Genomic DNA, 12,548 nt, shown 5'->3' on the forward strand with positions numbered 1-12,548 from the left:
ATAATTTTGCTAAGTTCTTTTTCAAGACAGAGGGTTAAAACTGCACTGGTGTAAATTCCATGATTCTGAGTTCAAGTAAAGTGACTGTATCTTTTGTGCAGTTAGGTAATAAATTATAGTTAGCTGCACGTCATTCTTAAGCCATTACAGAAATCCTTAATCAGTACAAAAGTGAGATGATAGTTAAAACCATGATCTCTCTGGAATTAGCCGTTATGGATAAGGATGTTTTATGACAGAAAAACTAGTGTTTTTTCATTGAGTTGTGAACCTTGACTCTGCGGGTGTTCATAGGACATTGGTGGGGAGTTAAAGCAACTCCCCTTTCGCAGGGGAAGCACATGGAGCAACTGGCCCGCGGGAACCGTCCTTCCAGCCTGGGGCTGAGTCCTTTTCTGGCTAAGCAGGTAGGAGCACATTGCAGCTGAAAACACCCTCAGCGATGTGTAGCTGCTGCCTCATCGCTGCTTCTTGCCCCCCGGAGATCAGGCAGCCAAAGCAAGACGTGCAGGTCTTTCGTGAGGGATCCTTGAGGGTTGTGGCCTGTCAGTAGAGAAATCACAGTAACGTTAAGCAAGCGGCATGACCAAAAATGGCTTTTTAGCATACTTTCACGGTTCTTTGGACATCTGACCCTAACTCACAGTTCAAAATAATGGATGAGTGCCTGGGTGGGGATTTTTATGGAAAAGCACACCAGTTTGAAAACAAGACCGTCGAAAATACCAGCTGGTATGCAGGGCGTTACATCTGGATCATTCCGCCATTGAACTGGCAAGCTATCGGGACTCAACGGACTGCGGGGCGAGGGAGGTGGGAAGGGGATGGCGTGTGGTGCCCGGCTCGGCCCAGGCCCGTTACCCCCAGCACCGCGGGCGACAGCCCCCCCCTGCGCCTCAGCGTGCCCCGCGTTGCCCAGACGGACATTTTGCGGTCACCGCTGCCTGGAAGAGCCATCCGCGCCCTCCACGACACCCCTCTTCTGGGGGAGCGGTGCGGGCCCCCGGAGGGGCCTTCTCCCTGAGGGAGCGGAAGGCTGTGGGGGCTCTTCCCCCTGCCCGGGGCAAGGCCTGGGGTGCTGCCCGGGGCTCGGCGGCCGGCCGGGACCTCCGCAGCCAGGGCCCGGCGGGGCGGGCGGGAGGCAACCGTGCGGGCTCGGCGCTGTCAGAGCGGGGCCGGCGCCGGGCCGGTTGCCGTGGTGACGGGAAAGCCCCCCCCCCCCCCCCCCCCCCCCCGCCCCGTGCCCCCGCCCCCGCAAACATGGCAGCGGCGGCGCGGCGGCTGCGGGCGGCGGCTCCGGCGGGGAGAGGCGGCAGGTGAGGAGCGGCACAGCGCGGGGAGGGGGGCGTTGCCCGCTGTCCGCCTTGCTGCCGCCGCGGGAGGGATCTTCCTCACAGCCGGCTCCCCCTCAGCTGCCAGGCGGGGCGGTGGGCCGCCAGCAGGCCGGCGGTCGCCTCCCGGTACCGGAGCCAGGCAGCGCTCCTCCCACCCGCCTCGGGAGCCCCCGGCGGGGTGACAGCCCTGCCGAGCCCAAGCCAGCCCAGCCGCCCCGGCCGGGGCTGCGGAGGCAGCGGCCGCTCCCGCCTGGGGCCCGCTCGCTGCCGGGACGAAGAGAGGCGGGAGCCGCCACCCCCGCCCCAACCCGGCGCCCGCCATGTGGAAGCTCAACAAGAGCAGCAAAGTTCTGCTGGACGACTCGCCCGAGGAGGAGGAGACGCGGCCCCGCGGCCCGCCGCCCGCCGCCGCTGCCGCAGCCTTCGCGGCCCCTCAGGTAGGAGCGCGGGGCCCGGCGGGGGCGGCGGCGGGGAAGCCCCGCGGGGCCCGGGGAGGGGTCGTCGGGCCCGGCCCCGCTCCCCGCCGGCATGAGTAATCACTTTTCCCACCCTGGATGTGGCGGCAGGTCGGGGGCAGGCGGTGTTTGCGCGGCTGTCAGCCGGGTTTTTGGGGTGCTGAGGGATCTGTCCTCCCCGGTTGTCGGCCAGCCGCCGGCCGCGCTGGGGTTTGCTGTCCTTCGTTCCGGTGGCTCCGCACCGCAGGGTGCTTTCCTTCCCAGCCCTAGCCAGGGGCACTGCAACCCATCTGTTAAGCACCAGGCATTAAAACAGTGATACGTTTGTAAGAGCATCATCTTCGTTTGCAGATGTGTGCGCGTTTGGGTAGGGCGCCGCCGTTTTGGCAGGGTTCCTTTTTCTGTAGTTTTCAATAATGGTAGTTGGTTATCTTTAAATAGCTGCAATCTTATTTGAAAGCTTTCATTGTTAAACGATAAGTTAAATGCCAGCGGTGACCTTCTCAAAGTACTGGTCGCTTAACAAATACAACCTGAAAGGAAGGGTATCAGTTGAGTATCAGGCATAACAACTAAAAGAATGTTTGTTGACTTGCTTTCAAAAACTTGATAACAATTAGGCATCAATCCAGCTCAGAAGCCTGTTACACTGGCCGATACTGCTTTGTTGCTGAACTGATCTTCTGTTGCCACAGAGTATCTTTAGATGTAGTGTGAGAGGTTGCAGGAGCTCTGCCTATCTAAAGCCAGCAGTTGCCCCGAGCTGCAAACTGGTGAGGTTTGTATTCAAAAGAAGGTACAAAAACCCATCCAACTTCCCGCCCTATGGCTGTCTTGCCTACCTTGCTGGAAGAGCTGGAATGTGTCTGGATAATCTGCCTGCCACTTGAGTTTCTGGTTGACAATTGCTATGGGTTGTCAATGTGCATGGCTGCTGCTGAAGAGCAGCATCTCCCAATCGCAGCAGTTATTGCCTCCATCTTCCAGTACCCAGAGTCACCCATCTGCTCCCCAGGTGAGCCTAGCCTTGTCCTTTCCCCTGCACAGTGAACAGAAGAGCCCTAGCCCTTGCTACTCGTTTGACAGCAGCTGTGAAGATTATGGGTGAGTAGGATTTTCTCCTGTGGGAGAGGAAGAACAGATACTCATTTTGGACACACCCTTCAGGGGATGAAGGGGGATTGTGGGGTTAGAGGCGACCTGAAGTATCTCCCACAACCTCTCATACAACAACTAACCTCTCCTTCCTGCAGTTCCAGTCCTCAGGTGCTTGGAAACTTCCACTGTTTTCACTAAGCTGCTGGCTTGTGCTGTCCATAGGCCTGCTAGAGTTTCTTACCTCCTCCTTGAACACCAAAGGTTACTGAGAGCTTCCAGTAAATCCCACTGACTATTCGCTGCTGCTCTTCTCTACCACAAATGCTCCAACCCCCCTGTGAGGTTCCTGACCTTAGCCTCCCAGTCAGAAGATGATTCTTCAGACTTCTGCCCTGACAGTTCTCCCAGTCCTCAACTTTAGGAGGTTAGGGTTTGTTTGTTTATTTGGTGTTTTTGCTGTCCTGTCCGATTGTCTTTACTTTCCTGGGCTTCCGTTCCGTTAGTGGTGGCCTCAAGTAATAATGGTGATGACAATGATTTCTGGTGCAAACGGTTTGCTGTTTTCATCAGTTTTAAGAAAATTCCTTTCCAACTCCCACAGTGTCTAATACCAATGGCACTGGAATAAAAGACGCTTTTTTGGTATTGGAGGTGGCAGGGGAAAAATATATTCTAAGGCACTAAATGAAATATTCTTGAAGACAGAGGATTCAGAGAAGTTAGCAAGGCTGTAGTGTAGCTTGGTGCAGAAACTGCAATGAAGACCACAAGCTATTAGTTGTTTTGCCTGTTAAAATCAAGAAGATTTGACAACTGAGGGGAAGAAAAACCAACCCACCCCAAAAAACATTTAACTGTAGTTATTTTAGAGTTTATGTACACTTTAAGGAATGATAGACTATATGGAAAGCTATGACCGCCTGACTAACGTTGTAATTCTCATGATCTCTCAAAGGCAGCTTCTAGGTCAGCTGTAGGTACAGTATGTCTAAAACATGGCTGAGACAGGTGTCAAGGAGAAAGCGTGAGGTAACCAAATGTGCTTGTTCAGCTTGTTAATAGCTGGTCTGGTTCAAGGGCCTTGCTTTTAGTCTTTGACATTGCTGATGTTTCATCAGAACTTGTTTTTGCTCCCAATAATATGATTGCAAGGGAGTGAAATCCAGTAATGTGTAGGGGGATTTGGTAGTGATCCGCACTTCACTACTGCTGCGTCCTGACCTGCATTGCCCAAACCCCTGACTTTGGAGGACAGTAGCACCACCAGAGCTACAGGAGGAGTTATAGGAGCAGTTCGCTTGGTACCTTACCTTTGCATGAGAAAGTCTTGCTCTTCCTCAGCCCCTCTCTCTTTAAGTTGTCATGGTACAGCCTGCTTAAGCTGTGAATGAAGGATTACCTCATCAAAAGGATGAGAATCCAGTACTTGCCTGATTTTCTGTCTTGAGGACCAAAATCCAGATAATTTGTTTGAGTGCTTTTTAGTAAATTAAGAAATCCCAGTATTAGATTTCATGCAAAAGTTTACTGTTGGGTTTCATTTCCTCTAGGTTCTTTTCTGATACGTCGTTTGGTAAAGAGAAGATGAACCATAGTTGTCACATTTTGACTTTGATTTATGATATGTTGTTTTCCCCAACAACTATCCTCTGTCTTTATTTTCATTTTTAATGGGCAAGTGGCAAGAAAATCCTTAAGCTTCTACCGTTCATGCTATAAATAATGCTTTTTACTTCAAAGAAAAGAAATTGGTAGTCACATCTATGTCATTAAAACAGACCAGGTTGAAAGTGTTCCAGCATAATGAAATATGTTGGTGCTATATGTTGTTTCTTCAAAGCTGAGAAAGAGTGAAGGAGTTCTCTCTGTGCCACCTCATAATTAGGACGTTGCAGTAGCAGACAGCAACAAAGAATTAGGCTACTATAAGTTTAAAAAAAAAAAACAACAAAAAACAAACCCCCTTTGTTACTCTACAGAAATTTTAATCATCCTATTTAGATATGGAAGCCTGATCTGGGCTTACTCAAGCAGACATTTGAATTTGTAGAAGTTCGTAGTTCTTAAATAGAAAAGCTTAGTTTGATCTAAAAAGAGAAGTTTTGACAGTTCTGGTTTTGTGGCATACAGAATGGTTTGATTTTGTTCCAGGGGAGAAGGAAAACAAATTTTAGAACATGAAAATTGTGATGGGAGGGGAACTGTCAGCCTCTGGCCACTTTTTAGCAAAAGTTTCTGCATACATTCAAGCACTTTGAATTGTCAACACTTTTTTTAAAATAGTAAGGTGTTTCCTGAGATAAGAAAGACAAGTAAATTTTGAAACAGTGCTTATGTAAATAAATGTGTGGATTATTGTATATTTTGTTAGACCAGACAGTTTTAGACTGAATCTTAGAAGTTAATTTTAATTTATGCTTTGAAGCATGAATATTTTTAATTTATGCAATGAAGGTGCTTTATTGGCTAAAGTTACAATTAGTACGTGAAGGCAACTTAACACATGTAAATAGTACACATGTATACAATTAAATTAATGTGCTTTTTGTGTGTCTCTATCCAAATATGCTAAAAATGTACAGTGATGCATGCCAAACTCGCATTCACTTTGTAATATAGTCATTATGTTTCAAACTGTAGCTATATTTTTGGAAAGGGAAAAATGTTGGGTTTTAACTTCTGGAAGGCAGTGTTTTGGCAGTCTCTTTGATTCAATCCTGCTATCGTGTGTAATCAGTCCTCAGGGATATCAATACTGTGTCAATATCACATGTAACTCTGACGTAAAATGGTGCTCAACTTTAAAAATACATTTATATATTAGGGTAGTGGATGGGTGTCAGGCTGACCTATATTACCTTCTGCAACTTTATCTTTCATGTAAAAATATTTCAGATCCTTAGCCTTGATCTGTTCTCCCCGATTGTAATTTTTTTTTGTTATGTTCAAAGAGAATATGTGCAAGAACATGTTTTATGCTGAATTTTGTTTAGACTTGCTCACTGGATATTTTAAAGTTGGCTATACAGAATTTTAGTTATCTATTTTAATGAAGATGTTTAAGTCTCTGGTACAATTTTAATACTGTCTTTCATCTTGGAATGAGTTGAACTCAGACAGGCCCTGCAGGAATGGGTGGGAGCTGAGCAGCATTTCTTATGTTCTTCTAATACGTTGAATAAGGGTATTTTTTAATTAAAAAATAAAGCAGTCAATGTTAATCCAGCTAATGCCTTTCCTTCACTCTCTAACCATTTCAGTGAGTCTCAGGCTTTGCCTGCAGTACTCTTGTAATTCCTTCATACCTTCTCCTCTCTGCTAGCCTGTTTTTTTTTCTCTTCATCAGAGTTGTTCTTGTGACATTTTCCTGGCTAAAATCCATCACCTGTATTCTGTCATCATTCTTGAACATTAGATTGTGGGACTGATGGCGAAGACTTTCCTGAGCCCTTCCTTTCCCCGCCTTTCTTGCTTTTCTTCCTTCTTGTCACATTCCTCTTTCAGCAGCTTCTTGAGTGGGTCCTCTTTCTCACAGTCTTGCTGTGCTTCACTTTCTTATTTATACCGTCGACTTTACCTGGTTAACCTGCATCAAATCTGCTTCTCACCTCTTACCTCCTCTCTGTTGGTTTATTCTGACTCTTAGAAGTCCTACAAAGCACGTGTTGTCTGGTTGGTCTCCTACTATAGACAACATCAGTAGCTATCTTTTCCTTTCAGTCAAGCCTGCAAGGTGAAGGTTGTCAGTAGTTTTTATCTGTTGTGCAAAAGCAGATTTATGTCCAATACTTTACTGCTGTTTCCTCTATAAAGTCCAGGTCTGCTTTTTTTTTTTCCCCAATTATTATTATTTTTCTTTCTGTCTAGACTGCTGAAATTCTTGTGCAGACCCTCACTTCCCATCCTGACAGTGATTACTTCCTCTGCAGCTCCTAATAACCTACGCTGCCTTTCCCCATCCCCTAGTCTTGGCAAATCCCATTGCTGACATTAATGTTGTTGCTTGTGGCATAAAATTTAAGTCCTCCTCATCCTTCGGTTTCCGTTTCTTCAGCTGGCCTCCCTTTGTTTCAGGACATTTACATTTAAATCGCTGTCCTTGCTTTCAAGGTTTTTCTTAGTACATCCCCTTCCTCTCCCCCACTTGTCATTTTTATCACTTGTTGTATCTTTCCTTGAGCCAATTCTACTTTACCGTCTCTGATCACCTCTGTTTGCCAGCAGCCTTCTCTGTCTTCCTCCCCTCCAGCCTGATACAGAATCATCCCTTTTCACTGATCGACAAAACCACTATCTTCTCCTCCACATCATTGCCTGAGATCCGCTTTCCCTAAGCTATTTGTTATATCTTCATGGGGTTTTGTGAGGTTTCTGGAGCCATACTCTCCTAACAGTGCTGGGCTTGCTACCTTTAATATACAAACTAAAATATAGCGCTTTTTGAGAAAGAATTAATTGTTTAAATATATTCAATTCTTTACTGGTAATATAGGTTTATAATTTTTTCCTTGCTTTTATAGAGACTATTTGCCAGATTGCGTGAGGACATCCATAACATAAGTAGAGTTGTTAGACATTACTGAACACTTTCCAGGTAGACTGTCCTTCAGTTCTGTCATCATCAGAGGTACATTTCCGAGAACTTTTGCCGATGGTTCTTTATGAGGAGCTTCAGGACATGTCTGTGTGAACACCACAAGTGCTGATAAAAGCTGTGTGTCAAAAGGAAGCAGTCCACGTGCTGGTGAATGCTATAACCAAAAATAATGCGTTCAACCTGTTTTGCAGAAACTATACTATGAAAATATCGCCATTACTCATGCAAGAGCTTAGTTGAAGATATGCAATTTAATTGCAAACGCCACGATTGAATAAAAATTGTGTGTCAGATACTGTCTTTTGAATTGGCATCTGTTGGTTTGTTTTCTGTATCAGAAAAAAGCAAATATGAACTTCTAGTATGGAAAAGTTGTTAAAAATAATTGACGAGTTTTCATCCGAAATTTCATCAAAATTGAAAACTTCACTGGAATATTTGAATTGTCGCAGCAATTGAAGTCAAATTGATTATTTGACCTTTATTTTGGCTTTGACGCTTATGGTATTTTGATCTTAATGCAGCTGTTTCCGTTTCTTGAAGCATATTTGAAATATTATAAATTGGGCAAAATTAAATTCTTAATGAGCTGAGCTTTTTAAAATATCTTTAAGGTGTTTAATTTTTAATAACATTCTTCCAAAAATATTTCATAGAAGCAAAGTCTGAGTAAGATGTCTTATAACCACTTACTACAGAGATCCACGATAATGTGATTAATAGAATTAATAGAATAACCTGTGTATTGATGTAAAAACAGAGTGTAGGAATCTGGTGTTCTGATGTTTTTCTTTGTAATGCCAGTAAAATGCAGAACTACAAAAGTATTCTTATGTAAATACTTACATTCTGAAATTAATCTTCTCCAGTACATTTGGCCATTTATATCAATTGGCAGTAAAAATATGGAAATAATTTTGATATTCTGTTTTAAAATGTAATGGAATGTGAAGCAATAACTGAAGTGGATGAATGAAGCAGTTTGTGAAAATGCTAAGGATGCTGAAGGAAAGAGCATCATCTTAATTTATTCAGTATTAATAATAATTTGAAAGGCGAAAACGTAGGAAAACTGTTTTTCATCTTCTGGTCAGTTTAGTGGATAATAGGTAGTTATGAAATACTGAAGCCTAGAAGATGGAAGCACTTTTAAATGCATTGGATGGGTTGTTGTATCCAAAAATGGTCACCTGGACTTTTTAAAGTTGGCGGAGTGAAATAAGTTCTTCTAGAGGTGGACTGATGAATTGTATTTTAGAAGCATGTTTCAAGGTTAGTGTTGTCTACTAAATATATCCCAAGATGAAAGTACAATTCTTTAACATACTTAGACTTTCGCATTTTCTTTTTCTTTATGGACAAAGTATTTTCAGTTTTGCTGAAGACTGGCAGAGGAAACTTGCACATTAGGAGTCGCTGTCACTATTTAGTCTCAGTGGCATTTGAAATAGTTTATTGTCATAATGTAGATGTTTCTCTGAGTGTAGTGAGCAATCTGGAGTGGAAAAGTATTTTTTTATAGAAGAGAAAAATGAGTTTAAAATACTGAATCACTCTTGACCATGAACAAACTTCAGAAATGCCTAGGTTAATATTTTTCATTGGTGATATTCATAGGAAGTTTTCAATTTACACCAGCTGCCCAGATGGCTAGTTTGGTTCACTCACTTGCTTTAGGGATGTACAAATGGACAGCTGAGATCTAGCAGCAGATGAAATATGGACAAGACTAATGAAATGATCTTGATCTCAGTCTAGGCTACTCCTACCAGAAAGGAGCAGAGGCAATTCAGGGTTCAGCATGGGAGTTACGTTTGCTGAACGCATAGCCCTGCATCCCAGAAGAAACGTATGACTGAGTAATGCATCCTTCATTTGTTACAATTGCAAACCTTGTTTTTTCCTTAAAGGGCATGTTCAGTTTTCTGTGAGTGTTCAGGTACAGTTCAGCTCTATTTTTCAGCTGTGTTAAAAGAATATGTTGAAAATAGTATAGTTGTTTTGGTGCCTGTTTACATTTGATCACTTTTGCCTCAATTTCATGACTCAGAAAGCATATATTCACACATTGACTTTTCCCAGGTGTATATTATAGGTGCAGCAAAGAAAATGAGGCCCGATGCCACTGATCTTCTGCTGTTAACTTTCTTCTTACTCATGTTTTGAGTACATTTTGCATTGGTTTTGATTTAGTTCTAAAATTAGATAAGCAGAGTGACTTTTGCATTAATAATCTGCTTTAGTCTTGTTTATTTCATTTGACGTTATAGCAAGATCCTGCTCAAACCCAAGGAAATTTTTTTTTTTTTTTTTTGTTATAGCTGTATTTTAAGACTGTGATCTGGCAGCATGATCTTCTCATCTGAATCTGTGCTGACTGTTTCTGGTCAGGCTGTGTATATAGAGTTGTTCAACTGTTTGGTTTGTAATCAGTGTTTTGGGAATCTTCCCAACTTCAGAGCTTAACTTTCAGGTTTGTGATTTCCTGAGTGATTTTTTTTTTTTTAATTTTTTTTTTTTTTAACCTTCCCTTCTCCTATCACTACATTATTTAGTGGGGTTTGTGGAATACTGGGAATTGTGTTAAATTCTGCCCTGGAGTGTATCTCTCGAGGTGGTGTTTGTTTTAGGTTTTTTCCACTTAAATTATAGATTTGTGGATCATAAACTAATTTGCACTTACAGGCATGATAACCTAGACTTTAAATTATGCTCAGTCCTTGATGAGATGTGATGCTAGGCAGAGGGGATATAATAGGTCAGTAGAAGGGCGAGAATTTGCACCAAAAGGACCTACTCTTTTAATAATAGCTTGTGTACTCTTACGTGCGCTCAGCTTTGACAGCTAGTATGTGTACGATAGGAAGGTTCCACAACTGGGTAGAGAAAATCGATAATACACCATTTTATGTACTAGAGCAAAAGAAGGGCATGCAGGGTGAGATGATGCTATTATTTGCCTTAACTCTTTGATGTCCAGCGTTCCTCATCCTGGCCTGAATTATGAAAGTGAATGATCTAAAGAGACTAATTAATTACTTTACCACAAAGGAAGCTGAGGGAAGTAGATTACAGTTTTGATCTCTGTACAAAAAGATTTGTGTGCTAGTTGAATTAATCCCTTGAGTACCTTATGGTTTGCAGTATGTCCAACAAAAGGGCACTTGTTTCCTTATGAAAACACAGTGCGCATACCAACCTTCCCCTGCCAGAACTGGAAGGCTATTCAGGTTGCTGATCAGCATTTCCCACTAGTGTTAGCATTTAGTCACCTATTAGTTATTAAATACTATAATGTGGTCCATGCATTTTTCTTAAATTGAAGTAAAAAAAAGAATTGTAACTGTAAACTGCTCAGATTAAAATACGCTGAAATAATTTGTAAGTGTTTGGTGTCAGTGTGTGTTATGCTGCATGATATAGAAAGCTCATCTTCACTCTTTACATGTAGCGGTAGAGTAGATCGTCCCCTAAAGCAAATTGGGAAAACCAAATTGTAGGCTCCCCGATCTCTGAATGGTAACAAAAATAGAGAATATGCATCAGAAGAGGGGGTACTAATGTTTATCACTGAAGAACGCTAATTATTCTACGGGTAACAAGTGAAGACGGGTTATATATGACTTCTCATCTTTTTTCCTTGGCTCTTCCCAGTGATGGCACTGGTCCCCTCCCTCTGTCTTCTCTTTCCCTCTGTTGTCTTTTTTTTTAATACACAACCCATCCCTACCACACAGTGCACAGGTCCCTCCCTGTGATGTGGGCCATGGCTCTGAACCCCCACATGTGCTCCTCCCGCATTTTATTCCTTCTGTGGGATGTTAGTCTGCTTTTCTCAGCTTTCCTTAGTGATGGATTTTCCACAAAATGTTTCGAAATCTAGTCTCTTTGAGATTGCTGAATTCAAACCTACTGGCCAGTTTCAATCAAGAGTTACTGTGAGCGCATGGGATGTATGGATGGACATCACAAGCACACCACAGTTGTCCAAGTCTCCTTCTCTTAGGCAGTGTATCTTAAAAAGGATGCTATGGATATTTCATAGGTCTTCCACCCCAAAAAATCAATTTTAGGTATTGGATTCTCACCAGTTGCTTTCTTAAGGGTTTCATATCTTTCAATCTTTGTATTTGATATCTTTAAACTTTGTGTTGTCTTCTTACCATCAGCCTCCCTTGTGTGAGCGTAGTTACTGCAAACTACTGTCTCATTCCTTATGAGGTAGTACCTTGCACATCTGTGAGTAGTAGCACTGTATTAACGCAGAAACACAGCCCTAGTTGTCACACTTCTAAAGAAGCGAACAAATACCCCTTTTTGTCTACTATTGTGAATTACATATTTTATCAACAAGGGTAGTCGCATTTTATTATGCTGACTGCTTAGCTGTATGAGGTGCTCATTGCATCTCTCTGTTTTCCCATAGAAGCTTTCAGTGTGAAAGTAGCTTCGCACTCTTGCTTCCTTGTGCTCTGGCTTGCTAGAGGCTGTATGCCTTCACTCTTTCATCTTTTCTCTTCTCTGTAGTAGAGCATGAAGTCTCTTTATGCACTTTCATATTTTTATTATCCTTCTTAAGATACTTGGAGAGCTGCAAGAATTAAAATGAGAGGTGTTATTTCTTTGGAAGGTACTAACAGTGTCTTATTTGTTCTGGAGACAGTATTGTTGGTTGTTGAAACTGGTTGCTCTGCCAGCTCTGGATGTCTGAGATAATTTCTCCTCTTCCTATACTTCCCCTAGAGGCTCTTCTAGTTCTTGTTTTCTTTTTGGTTTTTCTTCTTCTTGGGAAAAATTTCGACAAATCAGATGAAGTATTCTCTAGCTCTTATCCTGTGTCCCAGCAGAGATGCCATCATGTTAAGTCTAAGGCTTTGCAACCTCATCCAAATGTTTGAGCGTGTTGAGGAGAAACAAGGAAATTTCTGACATGGTATATGTGTGTGGTGTTTCCATTTAAAATATTGCCAATGATTCTCTTAAAAGGAGAGAAAGGAAAAAGTAATTGAATTTCTTTTTAGAGTACTACACAAAACTTTGTCATTTTTGGTATCCCATCTACAA

General features: G+C 42.8%; 1 protein-coding gene across 2 annotated transcripts in view; it reads left to right on the top strand.

Moving 5' to 3' along the window:
* The first annotated feature begins 1,258 nt into the window (after window positions 1-1,258).
* Window positions 1,259-12,548, top strand: part of TDRP (testis development related protein) — a 29,580-nt gene continuing 18,290 nt past the window's right edge. For both annotated transcript variants that reach the window (XM_063330380.1, XM_063330381.1), the window contains exon 1: window positions 1,259-1,771. In XM_063330380.1, the coding sequence (XP_063186450.1) occupies window positions 1,655-1,771 (117 nt within the window). In that variant the 5' untranslated portion in view covers window positions 1,259-1,654. The remainder of the gene's footprint in view (window positions 1,772-12,548) is intronic.

The sequence above is a fragment of the Chroicocephalus ridibundus genome, chromosome 3, assembly GCF_963924245.1.
Source record: "Chroicocephalus ridibundus chromosome 3, bChrRid1.1, whole genome shotgun sequence".
Classification (NCBI taxonomy): Eukaryota; Metazoa; Chordata; class Aves; order Charadriiformes; family Laridae; genus Chroicocephalus; species Chroicocephalus ridibundus.